The following is a 25,883-nucleotide window of genomic DNA, read 5'->3' as shown; positions in this document are numbered from 1 at the left end:
CCCCAGATTTTGCCAGGTGCTTGTTCCTTTTACTAATTTCAGCTGCAATTATAAGGATGATAAAATGGAAAAGTAAATATTTGTGCAATGACTGAGAAAAGTCAATTAGTTTTGCACCAATGAGAAATAACGTAGAACTCCTCATGTCTTATAACAAATTGGCTCTCTCCACATATATTTGAGAATACATATTTACTGTACAAATGTACTTAGAAATTTAAGTAGCACTAGAATAAAATATATTCTGCAAGTTTTAGTACAAGAAATAAGGCAATAAAATTTCTATATTTTAAGAAGAAAAAATAATTAAAATAGGATCTGGGTGTGTAATAATCAATAGTCAATGTCAGAGTTTTTATTTTTTTTCTTCCAGAAGGTATCAGTTTCAATGATTCTCCTCTATCTATCTGTCTTTTCTTCCCCAAGGAAGCATAGATGTAACTAAAAGCTGCCAGTTACAATGCAATATCAAACTTAATATCCCTGACAACTCCAAATATTATTTTTTTAAAGGCAGAAAAGAGCAATCTAGTATAGCTTTTTTCTCCATGTTAGTTGAGTTGACAACTAGATTTGAAAATGCTTGGTGATTTTTTTTTTTTAATATTTGATCAGTCAGAATTTCCTTTATGATAACAGGCTGGTTTTATATATCAAGTCTCCATATGAATATCCTTTATTTATTAAGCATTCCTGTGAGTTTTATATGTGAAATGCACTTTATCTAAATTATTGCATTTAATGTTTATAACAATCCCAGGGAAATTAGGATTAGAGAAAAATCAATTATCTCCATTTTACAGATAAGAAAACAAGTTCAGAAGATTATGATAACTCAGTTGATGAATGATACCCAATTCTACCTGACTTCAAAGGTTTTACTCTGAATCACTGTGTACTACTTTCTCAGCAGTAGATTCCATCCATCTATCATCCATCTGTCCATCCATTCATTTTCTAAAAAAGTGTTATTCATTTGTGATGTGCCAGACACTCTAAACCAAGAACGGAGGATATGATAGTATGAAGACAGCCAAAGTCCCTGCCTACCAAAAGCTTACATTCTCACAGCAGTAGATCAGACGAGAAGCAAAATGATAAAACCAAAGAGGCAACAGAGATAGTGATAAAGCACTGAAAGGAATAAACAGTGTAAAGGAGAAAAACTGGAAATGGCTGAGATCTCTTTGCTTTTCATGGGGAGATCTGAGAAGGGCCCCCCCCCCCCCCCCCGTGTGCACAGCTAGAAGAAGGAGGAGTGTTACAGGCAGAGGTGGCAGTCCTAGGGTGGGTGTCTAGCAGGACAATTTATAGGTAAGTGAAGCTTGCTCTTTTGAGTGCTAATTTATAAAACAAGGTAGCCAGTTCAGTGGAAACTACCTACAATCAATTATACATCATACTGCTTTCTGGAAGAAAGGCCACTTGATGTGTCCTCGGGTTTTTGTTGATTACATTAAGGCCACTGTTATTCATTATTATGTTATTATGTTATCCACAGGTGTTCATTTCAGCAAAGCACCTCCAAACTCTGATTAAAATGTGTACCACATTTATTTTTGTGTGTTTTTAAAAATCAGAATGGTATTTTATTTTATTTCATTTTATTTTATTTCAGGATATTACGGGAGTACAAACATTTTAGTTACATGCAATGCCTTTGCCTCACCCTAGCTCTTAGGGAAAAATGAGGGGCAACTCACACTTCTAATTAGTCTTTTCACATTACTTAATGCTTTAGTTAAATTACTTTTGGGGGGAGTAAACTTTTCATTTCCTCTCTCTCATCTACTAAATAATAAGTTGCTGTTTGTAAACACCATTCTGAAGAGTAATAGTTGAAACTCTCTATAAAAGAGATCTGCAGCACTGAGGGACAAGGATAATTTTGCCCTTAGGGTGTTGGAGGAGATATTTTCTGTGTGCTATCATTATTCCTGCAATTAGACTAAGCCGGAAAAGATGCACCTTCTTGTGACATTTCCTGTAAAGATAGGAAACTGTCTGGATTCATGTGACAAAGTAAATGTTTCATTTTAAGTTGTCTAACTGTTCAGAATAATGTTAAAACTTTGTGTCTTAAATTTCAGGCTCTACAGAATGAGTGTTATTTTTTAAAGCCATGAGGAATTATAAGATAATGTGTGATGTGTGAGAGGCATATCTAATAATCTGAGGGGCTCACATAGGAGTTCCTATTTTTACTGTGCACACTAAAGATAACTGTGCTGGCAGTGCTCACTTTTTTGGCTTCCTCACTCTTTGTTCAGGCTTTGTGAATGGATTTGTATACTTTAAAGATAAAACTCTGGCAGTACCGTGACATGTTGCTAGTTTGTGTTGAGTATTGTATATCACCCAGCACTGAATGTATTCCTTTTCAAAAGCAATTTTCTCTCTATTATAAATTCTTGGAGAGCAGAAGGTATGTCTGTTTAAGTTGTTAGCACTTAGCATGAGCTTAGAGCTCAGGCGCCAGACGCAGGAATTTTGTCAGGGCTTGGGAGGAAGAGGATGTGGCGATGGTTGGGTGGAGCACTGAGCTGGCTTGTCTCCTAGGACTGCTTGCTTTCTTCTTTCACTGCTTTCCCAGTGAAAAGCCACTTCTGTGAACTTGAGCCTGTTCCATTTGCTAGTAAACATGACATGAGGTGAGAAGTGTGGTTGTAGTTTCTGACTCATGGGGGGAGTTATGGAACAGCGGCCACAAGTATCAAAACTTTCTGGTCCAGGAGGTTAGAGGACAGGCCTGGAAATCTCCCAGCAACAGCCATAGGAAAGAAAATAACTTCATTATTGATGCTACCTTAGCAGTCACCAGACAGCAGCTTCACAAAAATCTGGCAAAGTTGGTTTAAGAAGGCACACATGGGGGTGTGTGTGTGTGTGTGTGTGTGTGTATGCGCACACATGTGCACCTGTAAATGCACAAAGAATTTTGTGAAGATATTCAAAATATTCTCAAAAAATGGATTTATTCCTTGGATCTCAGCCTGGGATCTTGGGTAAGAGGAGGACTTATTGCCCATTGTGTCTCTCTTAAATTTTAAACCTACCTTGTGTTACTTATTAAATAAAAAGTGTTAAAATTTTTACTTAGCTTGTATTTACCTGATAGTACATTTTATTTATCTTATCAATAAATGACTTCTCAATCTTTAATGTGAATATTTAACACAATGAAATACTTGGAAAATGTTTTCTCTAGCCTGAAAGAAGAAGGGGATTCTTTTTACTGACAAGAGCCTTCTGAGATGGTACAGTAATGTCATCCTCTGTTTTCTGGGTAGGAAATTGGGGCAGAGAAAACCAAGCTTGTATTCATGGAAACACTGAAAATCAGTGGAAGGGAGAGAATTATAAATCACAGCTTCCAAATATTCTAACTAAATATATTCAGCATGGAAACATATTCATTTCAGCAGTAGTATCAACTAAAATGAGTTGGTTGGGCTGGATTCAGGTGTCAAGTATGCCATTCTTTTTTTTTAATTAATTAATTTAATTTTTAAATTTCAGAATATTATGGGACTATACTTAGAGCAGAGTTTAATACACCATTGGGGAAAAATTAGACAATAACGTCTACTCAGCAAGGGGTTTGAATTAGTGGCTAATGACCATGTTGGATAAGAGTAGAATGCTCCAAAGATGCTAATCTGGACAGTCAGCAGTTCAAAGGATATATTTGAACAGACAAGGAATCCATTGTATTCAAACTTTAGGACTAATCAGTGTACCTCACTTTAGTTGGGGGCCTAAAAAGTTAAGGAGAAATGACTATGTAGTATAAAGTGGATTGAAAATAACTGTTCCTCATTTGTTGACAGCAATATTATAATAATGATGATTCTAAGAAGTGATGAAATATTAATAATCACTGGAATATGATTTTAATCATAGAATTGATTTCTGCTTCTATCTCCTTCAATAGACAAAGTCCAAGGGATGTCTGATTTTACTATTCACTAGCTTTCTTACAAATTAACTTGTGACTGGGAAATGCAGATTATGCTAAATCCCATTTTAACCAAATGTTATCATAAACTCTTCATATTGTTTTGTCATATTGACTTTTGTGTGTAAATAATACTTAAAATGGAGAACATGGTCATTGTGTCTTGGATTTTTTTGGTAATAGTTTAATATGAAGGCTTATAATGTTTAAAATGAAACTTTCATTTGTGAATTATGAAGTATCATATTTCTGATGGAGACTCAGAAAATAAACTTTTTTTGTTTTAGATTCTGAATGGTAAAGAGGAATATTATCCAGGGCACGTAAGCCTTTTAAAAGATCTGCTGCTAAATATAGTATTTGCAATAATGCTTTGTGTTTGCTTGTTATAATTAAATACATATTTTTGTTCTTTTTTGGATTTAGCTGACTGCAAAGGAAGTAGAAGCTCCTGTCATCTGCTCACTGACCAATATCTATGTGATTGGGCAGAGAATTTAGGGTTGCAAAAGATAATATGATGCCTCGCTTGTCTTTGTAGTATGCAAATTCAAAGAACTAGTCCCCTGATGGCAGTGGTGAAATTTGCTACAATTGGATTAGCAGCATTTTAAAATGTAGAGTTACTGGAAGCAAATTCACTAATACCAAAAGAAGAGATGAATTAGTTGCAATGCCTTATGGTTATGCTTCCAAGCAGGAAAGACAGTTGCTGTCCCTTGATGCATTTTGGATTCGACGTAAAAAGCAACTGGCTCAGTCTTTCAGGAGAAAGCTCTGAGGCAGCTTTGTCTTGTCTCCTGGACTATCTCCTGAGAGGCAGTCTTGTCAGCCAGGAGTCAAATAAATCCTGGTTTTGAGATTCTGAGGAGAAGATGAGCTTTGCCTTTGCTCTCTTGGCATTCATCTGGGGACTCTCTGTGAAAAATCCTTCTCCCAAAGATGAATCATGGCTCCCTAAAGTCTTTCAACAAAGGAAAGTAAACAGTACTCATGAAAATTAAATGGTGGCATTCCAGATAATAACAAGAGGGCTCTATTATTATTTTTGTTTAATTCAGAAATCTAGTGTTTACATTTTAGTGATGCTCTGTGCACTTATAGACCAAGGAGTTGGAATATTAGAAATATAAATTAGAAATAATAAAAAGTATATTCTTGCCTACCTTTTTCATAATTATGCCTTAAGATAATAGAATAGGTCCTTGAAATTCTCTGTTGCTTATTTATATAAATAAAACCAAGAGAGACATATAGTTGTGAGATTGTGAAGCCAGCAGACCAGTGCTTTGGAGTTTGTAAGACATAATCAATCATATCTAGACTAGAGGGAGCTTTTAAGGGTTAATTAGTTCAAATTTGCTGAGGGCTTAGAAAAAGAAGTGTGGCATATGAAGACTAATCAATAAAATATATATTTCATAAACATTTCAACCACTGAGCCCCACTATTCCCTCCCACCTAAGCACTGCTAGTTTATTTTTGTGTTATTTCATTGCATCTGAGACTTAATAAAATATTTCTTTTATTCTTTTAGTATCAATATTTTATCAAGTGTTTCTTTTCTCAACAAATACAAATTGCATTTTCACTGGAACATGTCTACAGCTCAATCTCTTTAAAAAATAAAAATGGTAAAAAAAATGTTATATGGTCCTAATTTGTCAAGAAGGAAATAAGTCATATGGCTTTCAGTTTGTTTTCAAATAATGTATGAAATATCAGAAATGGTTTGTATCTTACACATGTTTACTTTAGATTAAAATAAAATTTTCATAATGTTCTTTAAAATACAATCCAATTAAATTTCCAGTGTTTTCCTTTTCATATTCCTGGATGGAAATTTAAAAAAACTCACACTGTAGTAATGTGAGTTATCTTGCTAAAGGAAATACTACTCAGATAATAGGTCTTCATAGTCTATTTGAGAATACATAAGTCTGGAATATTTAGTAGGTAATTACACTGGTTGAGTTTGAATTTTCTCACCTGTTGTGGAAAATTGGTGAGTCCTGAGGACTCATTCTGAACAGCATTCTACTGGTATAGAGCAGTATGAGGCAGGCATAAATCTATAATCTGAGAAAGTTGAACCCGGAGAGTTTGAGAGATCTACCCAAAGTCATACAGCTAATGGATGAATTTGTCAGATATTCTTTTTAATAACTTCTATTTCCTTGATGGATTTTTCCATTTATGGGTAATTCTTAGCTTTCTGCTATGTCTGGGATCAATTTTTCAGAACAATCAAAGCATTTTATTTATACATGGCCAAGTATATAGCAATTCCAAGCAATAGGAAACTGGTTGTATACCAGAGACTACACTAAGAATTTTTATACATATTGTATTTTTTCTTCTGAAGAACTCTATAATATGGATTCTATCAATGTCCCCATTTTACAGAGGAGAAAATGAAAAACACTGAGGTCAGGCAACTTGTTCAAGGTCATACATCTAAGGTAAAAAAAGAAACCAAAACTAATTCTATCTAACTTGAAAGACTATATATTTTTTACTTTTTTTAATTTTTGAGACAGAGTCTTGTTCAGTTGCCCGGTAGAGTGCCATGGCATCAGCTTAGCTCATGGCAACCTCAAACTCTTGGGCTCAAGTGATGCTCCTGCCTCAGCGTCCCAAGTAGCTGGGACTACAGGCATGCGCCACCATGCCCGGCTAATATATATATATATATATATATATATATATATTAGTTTCCTAGCCAGATTTTTTTCTATTTTTTAGTAGAGACAGGGTCTCATTCTTGCTCAGGTTGGTTTTGAACTCCTGAGCTTAAGCAATCTTCCCACCTTGGCCTCCCAGAGTGCTAGGATTACAGGCGTGAGCCACCATGCCCAGCCAGAAAGACCATGTATAAAACCACTTCACCACATTGCCTCTTAACACAAACAGGAAAGAGACAAACATGGTGAAAGTCCACATTTATTATTTAAAAAGAGACACATTTTTGTGTTTCTTTTAAAAACATAGTTACATGCAAACAATGGCAACATGAAGAATTACTGAAATAATAAGTTTAAACTTTGGGAACACAAATTGTGAGAACTTGGTACTTAGTGTCTAGGGACGAGCATAGTAGCTTTACATGAATACACATATCCTTTCTGCAAGTGGAATATCGAACAATGTGTAAGACATTTATATAAATTATTTTTGCATAAGAATTAGCTACTGTTTGTAAAATCCTTTTAAAAAATTGTTGCTGGCAATAGCTAGCATTAGGTATCCAAACCAGTTCTTCGATTATATTAGTGATGTTCCAGTGGCTGATAGAATATTTACTCCTAGGGGTAACTGTTATAGATTGCATTTTGCCCATTCAGTTGCTACAAGCTTATGATGGAGAGTAGGCGGAGAGGACAACCTGTAATTCAGGATAGCTTAGAAGCTGGTTGCCTAGGAAACTAGAATGAACAACAGGATGTCCACCGAAAAGAACCGTCAACAAGATATGAGATTTTCTTTTTTGATCTGAGCTGCTTTCCAAATACATATTCTGTGCTGCTTGTGAAGCCTAATTAGGGATGTTGGCTCTTAATGGGCAGTTGGCCCTTGGTGGGAAGTTTATGCCAAAGTAGACCAAAGGTTAGGCAGGAAGGATAGAAAATTTTTCACACAAAATTTTCACACAAAATGAAATTGTGCTGACACACAAATATTTGGAAGGGGAAATGATGGTGCAGTTAAAATGAATGTTTAAGAGGATAAGGTGATCAACAGATGTATATTTTATATAACAACATATAGATAATTCTTGATCAACTTATTTATATCTAAATTAATAGCAGCAAAACTTACTTTTTTAACATAAAAATATTTTATTTGCTATAATCCACCATTCCTTGCTCTTAGGCTACTAACAACAGAAACTTTGGTTTATAGTAATCATCTTCAAGAGTGGCACTTAGAAATTCATAAACCTTTGATGAAGATGGCACCTAGTTTCCCAATATTTTTCAAATATTCACATTTATTTATTTTTAAATGTATTGTCCTCATATATATTTTTAGGTATCTCTATATATGCATATATATTTAAGTTGAAATATATAAAATTGCTGATATTAAAAGCCATAGAAAGCCTATAAAATGGCCATTTTATATGGTTCAACTTATAAATAAATAGAAGGGATCATAGAATACATGGGGGGGCAATATTTTCTTATATTTTTCGCTTGGGTCTCCCATTCCCTCTTTTCCCATCTCCATCTTTCCCAGTCCTATTTCAGCCCCATGCTACTCTCAGTCTATCCTTGTCCCATAGGCAATCCACATTAATGACATGGCATGAATTCTCCACACTCATAGACTCATAAACAGGTAGACATAGATCTGCGCATCCATATCTGTACTAGTGACAAAGTTCATGATGTGGAATTTCAAACTTCCAGTTTGTTTATTTTCTGTTAATATCTCTAGTCAAATTTTCCCTTTCCCTATTTGGAAATATGACTTATCTGCCCTTCTTTGCACTTATCCTTAAGGGATTTCAGCCTGATATAGAATAGTTTCTTCATTTTTTGACATTCATTTGCTTGAATTCTACTTCTGCTCAAGCTGTGAAGTAGGGCACTGTGTTGCACAGGCGGACTAGTAATTTCTTTCTGGTTTCCTACTTTTGTCTCCACAGAATAGCCTGTTATTTTGCAAAGTTGAGAGTAAGAATATATGTGAAAAAAAATACTTTGATCTTTATCCTGCTAACACTAAACCCAGAATTTCATGCCTTCTCCTGCATGGAAAAGTGGCCTCCCTGGAGTCAATACTTTGGCTCCCAACTGTCAGAGCAAAGTTAAAGATCAGTTAGGCAGTGGGGTCCTACGAGAAGACCTTGGAATTTATGTTATAGATGAGAGTGCTTGAAATCTTAGGATTGATGCAGAGTACAGCCCCACCACAGACGTGGCAGGAGACCTGACATTCCCAGTCTCAGCCAAAGGAGACCTCTCCTCTCACTGCAATTGCCACTGAGCCCCATTATCCTTCTAGGAGACAATATTAATTTAATTAGGGCCATGGTGGGAGATCTCGGCTCAGCATGCTGGGCAACTTCCCATGATACAGGGCCACTGGGTTAATCCGGGATTTTCTCACTAGGAAGTGACTGTGCATAAGAAGATGGCAAGGACTCCTTCATGGTCTGGGGTTTACCTCTTCTTTTCCACTCTGCACCCCTGACCCCTGCAAGTATCTGTGCAGGTGTTGGACACCTTTCAGCTCTCATACAAATGCCTGCTGTGAGAGCAGGCTCTGGCCATTGGGCTATAGAGTCCCTTCTCTTATTTGGGAAGGAACATGCTTTACAATGAAGTAAAAGGTCAATTCCTAAGAGTTGGGGAGTTGAAGGTCTGTCTTGGGAGCAAGTCAGAGGCTCTGTTCCTGAGAGCTGTGATTGGTATGCCTGGTAGGGTTTCTTTGGGGGAGGCTTTTAACCTCAGTAGAGGGTACCCTGGTCAGGGAGAACACAGTTCAGTTGGGTCTTGCATGATTGAGAGCTGCTATTTACTTATAAGCGAAGTCTGCCCCTCTCTTGCCTGTCAAAAGGGTTTCAAAGCTGCCGCATCAGGAACGGTTTCAGATCACAGGCTTCAGTAACTAATGACCCTTGTCTTTCCCTCCAATATTCAAATTCTAAAATGGTCCTAGGAGAGGAGTAGTAAATTCTAACAGCTGCTTACAGGTCATCTTAGAACCAAATCCTAAGAGAAATATGTGAGGTTGATAGAGAGACCTCCCCAAATAAAAAAAGAAGAGGGTGAAATAAAAAGAAGAGATTAATGTATTAGAGTACAGAAGGGTAACTATTTGCAGCTCACCCAGGTGTGTTCTGAAGGTCACATCCTTACATCAGCAATTAGTAGAAAGCCCTTGAGCTCCTCTACCTCTTAGAAAGCACAGTTGAATCAAAAAGCATGGGACACACACACACATGCGCGCGCACACACACACACACACACACACACACACACACACACACACACACACACACACTCATTCTTCATATGACCCCACCTGCAAATCTCCCTGGGAAAGAAGTTTTTGTGGGTGGAAGAATGAGATCAGTTAATATACCAAGGAGGCTGTGATTTTGGCAGACCTACCAAGAACACTGGTGTCAAAAGTTTGTTATTTTAATATCTGGAGCCCTTTTATTTTTATTTTTGGAAAGCGTGTAAATAATTGCAGTGCCGCTTTGATTGCAAAACTGGACAGTGAGTTCAACAACAACAGCAGCAGCAGCAGCAGCAGCAGCAGCAGCTTGTATCCTGGCCATCATGGAGTTTCTTGAAAGAACTTACCTGGTGAATGATAAAGGCACCAGGATGTACGCCTTCACACTAGACAGGTAATAGACATCTGGGTCTACTTCACAATTTTCTATCTTGATAATCAATACATTTCTAAATCCTATTGCTTCCGAATGGCAAACTTTTGCTTTGCAATTTGGGCACATTTTGGAACATTTTATAAGCTGTTGACTGACTCAGATAAATTGTAGACTGAAGAATTGCAATAGTCTATATAGTTGATTTGATTCCTTAAATATCCTAAGCACATAAAGGAAACATTTTATTAATGTGTGTTTTTCACCTGTAGTTTTTCTTGCAGAAAATAGACATATACAATCGAATGTGTTTACTTTCCTTTTCTTAATTATTTTCACTTTTAAAACAGATAACAAATTATATTAAATTATATTTAGAAAAAAGACTTTCAACTATGTGACAAAATTGTGGTTGTATTGATCTTAAAATGAATTATTTTCTTACTCATATAATACAGTTATCAATATATTAATACATGCCTATAATAAATATGGCTGATTTTAATTTTTACATACTTTATAGCTCTTTTTAATACCTCCCACAGTGCCACACACAATACAGTCATTCATTTTTCACTTGTTTAACAATTACTAATTAAACACACCTGTGCTAAATGCTGAACATACATAATGGAAAAGAAAAAATTTCTGGTCCCAGATCTCTGTCTTCTTTAAACTTAGTCTAATGTGAAATGCATCTAAGAACTAGGCAATTACAAAATAGCATGTTAGTGTCATGCTGGGTGCATTTAATGAGAATATATTCAGATAACCTACAGCTTACTCAGACTTTGGGGTCAGAGAAAGATTTTTCAGAAGTGATGGGCTAAGAAATGAAAAATAAAAAGGAATTAGAGTACGGTTAGGGAAACCCTACATAGAAAGTAGGTTTAGGGAAAGTTTTCCAGACTGATAAAACTACACAGTAAAGACAAAGACATACAAGAACGAGAGCTTTGTATGCTTGGGGAATTAAATCTGAGTGGGGAGCAAAAAGAAACATATCCAGTATATATAAATAAATAAATAAAAATCTGAAATAAATTCATGTTAGGAACAGAATTTAAGAGAATACTTATCCATTAATAATATGTGTAACATTTTTGTTTGTTTCATGGAACCAAATTAATATTGTAAAGAGTAGCTATGTTACATTTGATAGCATCTCTTAGCAACAGCAAAGAGACTTTTTAAAAGGATATTTATAGCTTTGCTTAAAATGAAGAATTTAGCACATCTATTATCTCACATCAGAAGAATTATTTTTCTTAGAAAATCATATTAGATATGATTTATTGAGATCATCAACATTAAAAACAAAGCCTAGTTTTGGGTGGTTGTCGGATTAGACAGAATTTTTTGACAACAAAATGCTAACCTTATGGACACTATTAATAGAGAATCTCTACATTATTGAAATAACATCTCTACAGTATTCCTTTTCTCATTAAAATGGACTATTAACACTGTTGCACAAATAAGCCAATCATGTGTAGTTATAGGGTCTTATTCACCTCATAAGTGGGTATGGTTTTCAGAACAAAATGTTTATAAAAACTGTCAAGTTCATTTTTATTTTCTTGTCAAATAAAAAAGATTAAATCTGGAAGAGTTTCTTTATTCTGATCCCTCATTTTAGCGGGCAAGAAAACTGAATGCCAGATAGAGCAAATGCCTTTCTCAAGGTCAGATGGCTAATTATGGCAGAGCTGGGCTCTGGACCCATGTCCCTTATTTGTGAATTTAGTGTTTCTCTTCCTCCTCCACCTCTCCTGCACACACAAGCTCACCATGTGGCCTCCTGAATCCTTAATCTACTTCCTCCTGAAGTCACACATGCCTAGATTCCCTCTTACTTGCTTCTTCCACCTCTCCTTTCTCATTTATTTTGTTCTGTCTCTATTACATAGATAACTTTGTTCCCTGATATTCCTCCTCTTTTCTCCTTTGTTGTCTTTTTTTCTACTTTTCATGAGTTTTTGTGAAATTTAATTTAATTTAAATTGCTATGAGCTGTTAAGAAACTAAATCTGAAGGAAACAAAGGGAGTGCTTCATTTACCTATTGCTGTGAACCACCCCAAAATTTAGTGGCTTAAAAAGAATCATTTTATTACTCACAATTCTGTGGGCCAGGATTTGGGGAGGACTCCATGCGGGGTCAGCTGGGTTTGCTCAGGAGACTGCATTCTGCTGGTACCTGACATAGGCTAGAAGGTCCAAGTGGGCTTTATTCACAGGCCTGGGGCCTTTGTGTTGGCCTTTGGGTGGTGGTCTTCACTCTCCTTTCATGGCTTCTCTCTCTGTGTGGTGTCCCACTCCATCAGGTTAGCATGGAGTTCTTTATGTGGCAGTTCGGAATAGCAAGGGAGCAACAGTGGAAGCTGTCAGTTTTTAGAGGGCGGAAGCCCAGAACTGGCACAGTGTAATTTTTACCACAATTAATAGGTTAAAGCAAGTCCCAAGGCACAGATTCCAGGGGTGGGGCATGCTACCTCTTGATGGCATGTGCCCGGTGGGTGACAGAAATCATCATAAGTTCTTTTTTTTTTTGAGACAGAGTAGTCTTGCTTTGTTGCTCAGGCTAGAGTGAGTGCCGTGGCGTCAGCCTAGCTCACAGCAACCTCAAACTCCTGGGCTCAAGCAATCCTCCTGCCTCAGCCTCCTGAGTAGCTGGGACTACAGGCATGTGCCTCCATGCCCGGTTAATTTTTTCTATATATGTTAGTTGGCCAATTAATTTCTTTCTATTTATAGTAGAGACGGGGTCTCGCCCTTGTTCAGGCTGGTTTCGAACTCCTGACCTCGAGCAATCCGCCCGCCTCAGGCTCCCAGAGTGCTAGTATTACAGGTGTGAGCCATTGCACCTGGCCATCATAAGTTCTTCATAGAAATTTTACCACAGAAATCAGTGATATTGGGCCCTGTATGTGTCGTGAACCCTGTTGTATATCCTCTCCTTTCCCTCCCTTTTCTGTTCCAATGATGGGGTTTTCTATGCTTTGGGATCATGACAGCAGAAAGATAGTTGTGTAAAGTCAACCTACACAGTCAATATATTTTTCTTCATGCTGGGTGGGAAGTATTGAGTTTCTCATTTCCCCAAGTCATATGTTAAAGAAGTACAGAAGAAAGAAGGGCAGGGACAGATGGTAGGATAAACTGCTGGAATATTTTCAAAAACCATTTAACTGGTGGAAATTCCAAAAGCCTCCAGAAGTTGTCTTAAGGGCATACAGAAAATTGAAAACTATTTATTCAAGAAAATCTATTAAGTCTCAGTAAGAAGTGACAGTCTGTAGCAATTGAGCCAGGACCTGCTCCGTTAACCTCCCCTCTTCCCCAAGTTCAGTACAATGGAAACTCTGCTCTGTGTGAATATAGCCAAAAGACAGGGCTTCCTCTCCTCCCAGCTTCTATTTGAGGGCTAGAGTTCACTCCCAAAGTGGAAAATTGATGGAATCTCCTATTGCCCAGCTCCATGCTGCAGAACCTCTTTTTAATGTAGACATGGCCAAGAGGACCATGGCTGCTTTCCTCCACCCAGCCCCCAATCATAGGGAAAAATCTCTAGCCTATGAATGGCAAGGTACTGAATATCCCTGCCTTGGCTCACACAAAGGATATATGTGCTATTTCAATAGACGCAAGCAAAGACAACTAGGGACTCCCATCCTCATTAAGCCCTCAACTTATGGTGCAAGAACTTCGCTTCAGAAATAGATCACTGACCCTTCTGTCAGCTCTGGTGCAGTGGTGTGAGGGTACTAGCCATGGGAAAGGCAGGCCATAATAATAGAAAGCTACTGGCAGAAGCTAGCAGGAGAAAGAATCAGTGAACTTGAAAATAGATCAATAGATATTATGCAACATAAACAACACAAAGAAAAAAGAATGAAGTAAAATTAACAGAGCCTCAGAGAAATGTGGTGCATGGTTAAATACATTAATATATGCACACTAAGAGTACCAGGAGGACAGAAAGAGAGGAGCAGAAAAGTATTCAAAGACATAATGGCTGAAAACTTTCAAAATTTGTTGAACGTTAATCTACATATCTATGATGTTCAAAATAAACTCTAAGAAGGATCAGGCAAACTCTAATCATATCTAAACCTTGAAACATCTTAGTAAAGATATTGAAAGCAAAACTTGAAGAGCAAATCTTGAAAGAAGCAAGAGAAAAAAAAGATTCATCATGTATGGGAGCATCTCAGTAAGATTAACAGCCTTTTCTTCCCACCTCATTTAAAGTAGCTTCATCTTCCCTCTCCCAGTCATTGCCCATCACACTATATAGTCTTTGTTACTATTGACTCATTTTCTGTTTGTCTCCCTCTGTTAAGATGTAAGATCTTTAGATTAAGAGCTTTTTCTCATAGAAATGGTAACATTAGCACTTTCCATAGTGCGAACATGTTGTAGACATGCAATAAATATTTGTTTGATGAGTGAATGCATGAAATGTTGAAAACACAACAAAAACAAAGTGATTTTATGCAATCAATATGTGAAATTGGAGGGCAAAAAAAAACCAAACTATTATCAGCTCCATTTTAGAGATACAGAAGGAAAGGGGTTTAACTGCTACAATAAAATATTTAATAAAAATGAAATAAAAAATGCTTTCCTAAGATTACAAAAATAAAGCCCTATTTTCTAAATCCTTTTTTTTCAAATTGATAACATATCTTATTTTTTCCTTTTCTTAAATTTCAGAATATTATGGAGGTACAAACGCTTTGGTTACATGCATATTCATAGGGTATCAGGCAGGTGTGGGGAGAAGAGGGGATGGGTAAATTCACGCCTAACTAGTGGGGTGTATGCTATCTGGGGGTTGGGTACACTTGTAGCTCTGACTTGAACAATGCAAAGATAGTATATCTAAATCCTATTTTAAGAGATGGATTCAAAGTTCTAGGCTATTGGCATCAAATTTTCTAATATTTCCTTATTTTTTCTCTCTGTTTTTCTTCCTATTTTCTCTTATATACTGCAGTAAATTTCTTTGGGCTATTACTCCTCCTTTTCAAAGATTTGACCAGATTTGAATGCATGGAAATCTATTGGTATTTTTTCATTAATAGTAGATTCACATTTCATTTTTTTATGCATCATAGTATTTTTTAAAATAACCTTCTTTTTAAAATAATACTTCCTAGAATTCACATCATTTTTCAGATCAAGAGCCTGATCTGAAACTTTGCTCTAATGAGATGACAAGGAATGGCATTGAACTTCTTTTGGAGTCATAAACCCTTCTGGGAGCCCAGGAAGACTGTGTTCTTGCCTTCCCCATAATACACACACACATATGCACACATATGAGCACTTCATATGTAATTTCAACGGACCCTCTGAAGCTCACTTTTGGACTTCTGGCTTAGCACTTCAAGGAGCTGTCTCAGCTCAAAGTAAATCCATGTTGCTTAATCTTAGAATCTAGTATAGGGAAGCAGTAGACTAAAGTAAAAATTGCCCAGGTTGTTCACTTTTTCCCTTTGTGTAATTACCCAGAGGCTGTTCCCTGGGTAGGATTCCTACCTTGGTACGGCTTTTAAGCTGATCCAGGATAAGTTCTCTCTCCTGGTCACTTTCTACCTGTTTTTTTCTGGCCACAAGATGCATGAAAAACATAATATAAAGCAAAGCTTCCTATGACCACAGCAAACCAGGAATTGCCAGAACAATTGGCGGCCTGCCTTGCTCATGCTGTCTTTTCAGTACAAGAAAAGAGGAAACCTGCACTATGCTTTTGTGTTGGCTCCTCTGAGTTGATGACCCTTGGTAACTCACACTACCAAATTCTACTGTTGTTTATTATCACAGTATATGTTACATGACAAAGGCAAAAAATTCTACACATTTAAAGATATAAATAATTTAAGTATCACTTTGTTGGTTCTTATTCCAACAAAGATTATTTGGAACTGCTCAAAATCTGAGTGCTGCTAACATCATTGACAAAAAATATTCCAAAGCCAATTGGACAATATATACTACATCAAAATCTTTAGAAATTTAGGTGCTCTGTGACCAAGTCATTTCCTTTTTAAGATTCCATTTTAAGAATATAATATATCAAGCAAAGATTAACTATAAGGACATGAATCGTAGCAGTGCTTATATGAGCAGATAATTGGAAAAGAATGAATTGTCCAATAATAGAAAACCAGTTAATTATGCTATGCCATATTTTCTATATTAAAAATAATGCTCTTCATTGTTAAAAATAAAGCTATGGAAAATTTAATAAATTGGGAAAATGTTAACAATATATATAGTTAAGAATCAGGTTCAGAAGCTATATCTTCATCCTCTTGTGACACTGTCATCTTAATCATACCCATTCTAGCCCTTCCTCACTGAGTTGTAGCCATGTTATTTGAGTAGAATTTACCCTATTCTCAGCTTTAGGTGTCAGCATGGTTGGGTTTAGCCAATCTTTTGGGTGCAGCAAGACCTAAGCCAATTAGCTCATCCATATTCCTCTATCTATAGTAGTTGGTTTTCATTTGGGCAAATCAGCCTGCACCTCAACATTCTTGTTTAGTAGTTGTGAGAGGGGAGACTCCTCCTGTATGTGAAAAAGCAAATACACAGCCTGATTACCTTTAGCAATCCTTCCTACAATGAGGAAGATCAGCTTGAGATTGAAGCATAGTTGAGAACTACAGAGAAATGGATCTAGAGCCCTGATTAAAGAGTGCCTGGATGCCTCTAGAGACATTTTCAGTTGAATAACCAATTAATTCTTACTTGTTAAATATTCTAGCAAGAGGTTTGTTTTCTGTACTTGCAACCCAAAGCATTCTGACTAATATGGACCCTAATCATGTGAAAAAAACAGAAAACAAAAGCATGCATGTGAATATTGCAAAACTACACAACAAAATATCAATAATACTTGTCTCTTAGAAGTAAAATTACTGGTGATTTTTCCCTCTGCTTTGTCCTTTTCTGTAATTCTAGATTTTCTATAATGAACATTGTATATATTATTTTATTCTAGAAAAAACCCAATATAATGATGGAGTCATAATAATAATTATCATCTAAACCAAAACCATCAGACTTTTAATTCTGGATGGTGATAAACTAAATGAAATAATTCTTCAGGTTAAAGCTTATTTATTTATTTTCTTTTCAAAGCCAGAAATGCAAAGTTTTTAATTCCAAGAATCTCATTTATGTCTTCAAATGAGTTCTGTTAAAACATTTTAAAAGCTGATTTGGACACAGCAGCAGAGTGTCCAAAGTCTTTTCAAAGTGAAAAAACTGGGAAGGAATTGCATTAAAGTGGGACTGCTTCTTTTCTCTTATTTCTTTGATACCTCTTCATCATTGGTGGTCAGTCAATAGACTGATTAAGAACTTGACTGAATAAAAGTAAAACTTTCAGTAGTTGTGAATGCAGAAGAAAAGTTCTTGCATGTTGCTTACACTTGATAATTCTCGTAGAAGTTGTGGTTTATATTCCTAGCCAGTTAGTCTTAATAGCGGTTCCGAGAATGGGCAGAGCAGTCAGCGAGGTGCTTGTTGGCAACCATGTTCACCTCTTCCCTCTGTCAAACTCATCTGTAGTGTGGAACTCCAGCAGAAACCCGTGAATAAAGATCAGCGTCCTGGAGAGAGGCCAGAGGAGCTGGAGTCAGGCGGCATCCACCACTGCCACAGTGACTGCAGGATCACGGACAACAGGGAAAATGAGCAAGCCCGTGCCAAATGGAAACTCTGTGCTGCGTCAGCAATATGCTTCATTTTCATGATTGCAGAGGTCGTGGGTGAGTCTTTCTCAAGAATTCTCTGATTAAACAAGCAAACAAAACTTTGCATCACTATGGGAGGGTTACTTAAGTTATTTTAAAATAAGGTTTAATATTTTCTGTTAGTATAAAGCAACAATATGCTCACTGTAGATAAGTTGGCAAATAGAAGGAAATAAAATAAAATGCATCACTCTCCAACATTCAAGCCATAGTCTCCAAAAACATTATGGAGTATTTTGCATAATATATTTTCCATTCATTGCTCACAGATTTTTTTTTTCATAATTGAGAGCATACTGAATGCTTTTGACCATACCATCAAATACTCTTCAAAAACATTTTTATGACCGAACAATATTTTCTAATACGCTCCACTGTAATATGTTAATACATAACCATCTCTCTCTTGTTAGAAATTTAGGGAATTTTTTCCTGTTTATGAACATTGCTGTGATGAAAAATATTAAATAAAATTCTGCCTGACTTTCTTCTTAATCCTTTCAAAGAGATTATTAAAAGTGGAAATAATTGGTTGAAGGACATGAATATTTTCATTACTTCTTGATTTACTGCCAACCTGCTATCCAGAAAGTTAAACAATTCATACACCTTCCATCTCTACATGAGAATATTTCTCTTTCCAAATCCTTACCAGAACTTATTTTAATCTTTAAAAAAACCTTTGTTAATGTATAGATGACTGTTTTATTTTAATATTCATTTCTTTAATTGTTACTCTTAGCATTTTTTACATGCTTATTAGTGATCTGTATTTTCCTCTGTTAATGTTTCCTCCTTGCCTCTTAATGTCTGTCGCTCATTTATTTCACAGAGAACTTAGTAATTCTCCTTAATGACCTGTGGGAGCTCTTTATATAGTTAGGGTGTTAACTTTTGTTTTATTAGTTGTAGCTACTTTTACAGTTTGTTATTTAACCATTTAATTTTGGTTTTGACCTAGAAAAGTTTTAAGTTTTATATAGGTAACTATCAAACTTTTCATTTTGACATGATTTATTTTGCTACTCTTTTACTATTTTAGTGCTTAGTAATATTTCCCCATCTATTTAGAAGATAGTTTTTTTGTTTAAATTTTTGCATTTAATTTTTAAATCAATGTGAAACTAGATATATTGTGTGCTTTCAGAATTGAAAATTCTTTTTCTAAATAGCCAACAAAGTTTTCAGCATCATTTATGGAATAATTATTTCTCCCATTGATTTTTGATGTTTCTTTTACCATCTATCAAAATTATAAATAGTAGGATCTACTTCTAAGGTGTTTCATTGATCTTTGTTCTTATTCTCTGTCAGCAACATAATTAATGTAGATTTATATGTTATAACATCTGTTGTTTCCTCCTCATGATTTTTTATTTGACAGAAAAAATGTCAAGGCTATTTCATTCCTGTTTATTATCATAATTAAAAATGAGAATAATTTTTTTCAGTTCTTCCTCAATCCCAATTATGACTTTATTGGTATATAAATTAGTTTGGGAATATAATGTCTTTAAAGTACTTAGTCTTTCCTCCAGGAATATGGTATGTTTCTCCATTAATCCAAATATTCTACATCTCTCATCAAAGTTTTAATACAGGGACAACCTATTTTTTGCACGAGTTATTTCTGGTCACTTTATGGGTTTGGTTTACTCTTTCCAGGAGTAAGTGAGCTCTTCCTTTCCTCAGGTCCTGTTTTCTAGATGGTTATTTTTTGTATTCTGGAAAATTTTGATATTTGCATATTCATTTTGTACTTAATAATGTGTATGATTCATTGTCAATGTGTTTGATTTATTGTCAACTCTAAATGTATTTCAGTGCATTTCCCTTATTCCTTCCCTTATTCCTGCATCCTCCACACTCCAGGAGATAACCCTCTCTTGTGCAAAAAGTATATTTCTTCTTGTTTTTAATAGTCATAGCTCTTCTGTATGTTTCATATTTTTATCCTATTAAATAATATCCCATGTTAAATCAAATCTCTGCTTGGTTGTTTAACTGTTAAGCAAAATGCTTCTTGAAGGGTTACATATTTTCATGTTAATGAAGTGTTCTCTTTGCCTTAGTTTTTAAATCATTAACAAATAATCAAAGATGAGTGTTGACTTTTTATCAAATAACTTTTCTTTTAAGTTTACTGTTTTTAAAGCATTTTGACTCATTGTTGAGGTGTAGTACATTAAGAAATTTCCTAATATGATATGATCTTTGCATTTTTGGCATTATGATGATAATAGCGAATATTTATTTAATGCTTACTATGTGTTAGAAACTATGATGAGTGCTTTCCATGTATTACCTTAATTAACCCTGGTGAAATTCCTAAGAGGTAGGTTCTATTATTAATCTCACTTTATAGACAAGTAACTTCAAGAAGAAAGAGTAAAGTAACTCTCCTTTGGAAATGTTCTTGTAAATGGGCAAGCAGGCACCCAGTCTGAATTCTAGGGCTTTTGTTTTTAGGCTTTAACTATGGTGCCTCAAAAATTTTTTTGAGTTCTTGTAGTAGACCACTTTTTTCATGCATTGCTGAATCTGAGTCACTAATAATTTTGTTAGGAATTTTATGTCCTCATTAATAATTGGAACTTAGCAGTTGTAATCTAAAAAACTCCTTTTGGAAATCCACTAACATGTATACCAGAGGGGTATTGTTTTTTATTATTGGAAGTCAGAAGATTGCAGACAATATTCAATTGCTCCTATAAGAGACTGATAAATTGGAAAATTTAATGACAGAATTTATTTGAAATGTGATTTGAAAAGATGATATTATTGGCCCTCCAAATAAAGTACTGGTACCACCATGTGCAAATACAGCTTAGGGAGATGTGTAAACAGACTTATTTTCTCCATGACTTTTTTCCTTTGCTTTTGCCTGAATCCATATGGATGCTGAGAACAGATGACATCTTCTCTCTACCACTGATGGCTAATCAGTAGTCTGAAACAAGATGGTCTCCCACTCACAAAACTCACTTTTCTCCTCATATCTTTGTTTATATACTGCCATTTTGCTTTTTATAAAAAAATTTAATGTACAAATAAAAATTATATATTAATATATTTACCATGTACAACATGGTGTTTTGAAATATGCATATGTGGTGGAAAGGCTAAATCAAGCTAATTAACATATACATCACCTCATATACTTATAATTTTTTGTGGTGTGAGCACTTAAAATCTACTTTTAGCGATTTTCAAGGCTATAATCCATCCTTATTAACTATAGTCACCATGTTGTACAATAGATCTTTTAAACTTATTCCTTCTACTTAACTGAAATTTTGTGTCCTTTGGCTAACATCTCCCCAACTTCTTCCTCTCCCCACCTCCACCTCAGCCCCTGGTAACCACCATTCTATTCTGTTTCTATAAATTCTTTTAGATTCCACATATAGGTGAGATCATGTGGTATTTATCTTTCTGTCTCTGGCTTATTTCACTTAACATGATGTCCTCTGGGTTCTCCATGTTGTCACAAATGACAGGATTTTCTTTCTTTTTAAGACTGAATAGTATTCTATTGTGTATATGTACACATTTTTTTTATCCCTCCATCTCCTAATGGACACGTAGGTAGATTCTATATCTTGGCTATTGTGAATAATGCTGCAATGTACATGGAAGTTCTAAAACCTCTTTGACATATTGATTTCATTTCCTTTGGATATATACCCAGTGGTGGGATTTCTGGACCATAGGGTAGTTCTATTTTTAATTTTTTAAGGAACCTCCATAATGCTTTTCATAATGGCTGTACTGATTTACATTCCCACAAAGTGTATGAGGGTCCCTTTTCTCCAAATCCTCACCAACACTTATCTTTCCTCTTTTGGATGATAGCCACTCTAATAGGTATGAGTTGATATATCATTGTGATTTTAATTTTCTTTTTCCTATTGACTAGTAATATTGAACATATTTTCATATACCTGTTGGTCATTTGTATGCCTTATTTCAAGGAATGTCTATTCAATTTCCTTGCCCATTTTTAAATCAGGTTGTTTGTTTACTTACTATTGAGTTGTTTGAGCTCCTTATATATTTTGGATATCAGCTCCTTGTCAGATGTGTGGTTTGCAAATATTTCTCTCATTCTGTAGGTTGTTTCCTTATCCTGTCAATTTCTTTCTTTGCTGTGCAGAATCTTTTTAGTTTAATGTAATTCCATTTGTCTACTTTTGCTTTTGTTGTCTGGGCTTTTGGGGTCATATCCCCCTAAAATTGTTATCCAGATTAGTGTCATGAAGCTTTTCCCTATGTTTCCTTCTGGTAGTTTTATAGTTTCACTTCTTGTGTTTAAGTCTCTAGTCCATTTTGAGTTGATTTTTGTATGTGGTGTGAGAGAAGGGTCTAATTTATTTATTTATTTATTTTTGCATCTGGATGTCCAGTTTTTCTGGCACCATTTATGAAATAGACTGATATTTCCCCAACAAACATGTTCTTTCTTGGCAACTTTGTTGAAAAACCAATTGACTATAAATGCATGGATTTGTTTCTGGACTCTTTATTCTCTTCCTTTGGTCTATGTGCCTGTTTTTTATGCCAGTGAAATGCAGTTTTGATTACTGTAGCTTTGTATTAATAACATATTTTGAAGTCAGGTAAGATGATGCTTCCAGCTTTATTATTTTCACAAAAGATTGTTTTGGCTATTTGGGGTCTTTTGTGGTGCGATACAAATTTTAAGATTTTTTTTTTCTATTTCTGTGAAAAATGCATTGGAATTGTTATAGGGTTTGCAATGAATTTGTAGATTGCTCTGGGTGATATGAGCATTTTAATGATATTAATTCTCCCAATCCATGAACATTTATTTGTTTCTTCTTCAATTTCTTTCATTAATATTTTATAGTTTTCAGTGGTCAGGTCACACACCATATTGAACAGAAGTGGTGAGAGTGGAGCATCTTTTTCTTGTTCCTGATCTTAGAGGAAAAGCTTTCAACTTTTCACTGCTGAGTAGGATGTTAGTTGTGGGCTTGTCCTATATGACCTTTATTGTGTTGAGGTACATTCCTTCTATACCTGATTTGTCAAGTGTTTGTCATTTTGCTTTTAAAATGCCTTATATTTTTAGTGGGAAACTGGGCAGCTATTCACTTGGAGTCAGCAAATCAACTTCCTTCTTTTCCTTCTCTTTCCTATGAATTAGAGTCTAGGAGTCCTAATTTGATTTTAGAGTCAGAAGAAAGTGATATTGTCAGTAAAGGAATTAAATAGATACTGACTGACAAACATTTGGAATTTAAGCTATATTGATATTGAGCAGATCTTCCTAAAACATTGCTCTGATCATGTTTCCTCTATCTCCAAAATTCTTTAGTAGTTCCTTTTTGCCTGGTTTGATGGTTCACAACCTTTTTCCCATCATGGAAAACATGAGAAATTTTAGTGACCACTGGGCTAAACTGATATGGGTACTTATAACTGGAAAAGACTGTTCAGAGGCTCTTACTGTGCTAGGCCCCATTTGGCCTCTCTAGGTGAAAAATGATCAATATATTGGAAAGCCCTTCCATCCTGGACAAGAAGAAAAATTCTCACATTGTCTTTCAAGACATTCCATGATATGGTTGCTAAACTGACTATTAATATTTTTTCTCTTACTACTCCCCTACAGGTCTGCTCTGTTTCAGCCAAATTTTATTCATTCTTTGCAAAATAATCATTTCACCTTAGAGTCCCTGTAGCTTTTGCTTATGCCTTTTTTTTTTTTTTTTTTTTTTTTTTTTTTTTTTAAATTATTTTTTTTATTTTGGTATATTATGCTTATGCCTTTTTATTTAAATCAAAAAGCCCTATCCTCATTCTCCACACTCATCAAAATTCTGACCTTCATTCAAGACCACAATCCACTGCTCACATGCTCCCCAAAGCCATTCTTGACTATGCCAGGGAAAGCAGTTATTATTCGTAGATCATTCTTAGAGATCTGGGAGGTCCTTCTGCAGGATATGGGGTTTGAGTAAGGCCTTGAATGATGGGTAGGAATTGAGAGGTGGCCGAAAGGGAGATGAGAAGGGAATTTCAGATGGAGGGGCCCAAATGAATATTATTTACTGCTGTCATCTGGGAGATGGTAAATATCAGGCCTTATATTGAAAGATTCCAAGTGGTAGGTCTGAAGCAGAACAGAAAATCTACATTCTTAGAAATGTGGGTGCCACTTTTTGTAGTAGACTGCTATTTCCTGTTCAGCAAGTTTTCTCAAACTCTTTTCTCTGATTGTAATTCTGGTCCTCCTGGCCTGAGAACCTCATGCTCATAGGCAAGGCTGGGTGTGATACCAAACTGGACTGATCAGAGTCTGTGGGTCTTTTTACAGAGAAGTTGGAAGAAAGCTCACTGTCTTTCCTGTACAAATACTAAGTTGAAATCATATGGGCCTAGAATTTCCAGAGGTCCACCTTTCTTGCTGAAGGGATGAAGTCTTTCTTCAACAAAACAATAAATAGCAATAGGTGGAGACAAAGCAGAACCCCTAGAACATTTTTTGAACCTTAGGATTAGACTGCACCTGATGCAATCTCACCCAGATTTTTTTCTCAATTATGTGAGCCAATATATTATCATTCTATTGTTGATGTTTAAGCTAGTTTGGGTTAAGCATTTATGACTTACAGCCGAAAGAGCCTATCTAAGGCAGGGGTGTAGGGTGAAAAATGGTTAATGAAGAATATAGCTAGAATAGTCACTGGGGGTGTCAAAAAGGGATGGGTCCCAGCTGGGGAATCTGGGTTCATTCTGTAGACCTTAGGGAGTAATTGACATTTTGCAGAGCTGGTTGTAGAGCTGTATTTAGGAGAGAGGTTACTGCAGGGTACAGAATTGATTGTAGGAAGAACTAGGGAAGGGTATAAGCATGTGTCTAGCCTTAATGGGCCTTAGAGCCTATTGAGTTAGAACTTTTTCTGATTGCTTATGAAAATTTCTCATCGTAGAAAGGCCATAAAGAGGAGTAATGTTGCAGATGTACACTACGTGAATGGATCAATATTCAGACACTGAGAACTTAGAAACATAAGCTCAAGTATGGAAGAAATTAATTGAGAGTGGCCAGGGAGAAGCATCTGAAACTGGACTAGTCAGAGTTAAGCAAGAAAGGAGAAAACACTAGATTGCTAGATAAGAATACAGAGCTGGGAGCAGGCTGGGAATATAGTAAGTATCTCAGGGTGGAAAAATTCTCTTTTACTAAGAGAAAGATATAGCTAAGTGGTGTGTTAACTTCATATTTTATTGATCAGGGTACTTACTTTGTCCTATAGCCAGAATGTCTCAGTGGCTCTGGCCACTGATATTTTTGAGTTTCTTGGTATTAAAAATTTAAGAAATGTCAAAACATGACTGTGAAAATGTGGTATATTTTAAATACAGTAAGACCTCACTTAATGTCATTGACAGGTTCTTGGAAACTTTGACTTTAAGCAAAATAATATGTAACAAAACCAATTTTACCATAGGCTAATTGATAGAAATAAATTAAGGTCTATGGCATATTTCTGGGCAAAAACCATCATCAAACTTCTAAATAAAGACCAAACACTTCTAATATTAAACATTGAAATAAATGTGAGCTATACATACATTTTGTAAAGATGAATAAAAACATGATAATTATTTACCCAATTTTTGGCAAATCGACGAGTGACAGTGGTCATAGTGGTGGTGGCTTAAATCAAGGAATAAATGTTTGCAAAGCAAAAATTGTAAGGAGCAGCTTCTCCCACTGTGCAGTTCAAAAATAATCACAAATGTGGCAGACTGAACACTTTTGTCTCACATTGTTT

The 25,883-nt window shown here is 35.6% G+C and overlaps 1 protein-coding gene across 1 annotated transcript in view; it reads left to right on the top strand.

The window, feature by feature from the left end:
- Positions 1 to 9,992: 9,992 nt before the first annotated feature.
- The window catches only part of SLC30A8 (solute carrier family 30 member 8), a 37,035-nt gene continuing 21,144 nt past the window's right edge, over positions 9,993 to 25,883 (top strand). The window contains exons 1-2 of the mRNA XM_012751109.2: positions 9,993 to 10,325; positions 17,891 to 18,090. Of these exons, the coding sequence (XP_012606563.2) occupies positions 10,255 to 10,325; positions 17,891 to 18,090 (271 nt within the window). The 5' untranslated portion in view covers positions 9,993 to 10,254. The remainder of the gene's footprint in view (positions 10,326 to 17,890; positions 18,091 to 25,883) is intronic.

This window comes from Microcebus murinus, chromosome 7, assembly GCF_040939455.1.
Source record: "Microcebus murinus isolate Inina chromosome 7, M.murinus_Inina_mat1.0, whole genome shotgun sequence".
In the NCBI taxonomy this organism is placed as follows: Eukaryota; Metazoa; Chordata; class Mammalia; order Primates; family Cheirogaleidae; genus Microcebus; species Microcebus murinus.
Note: the sequence above shows the minus strand (reverse complement) of the source record. Positions and strands in the feature narration are given on the sequence as shown.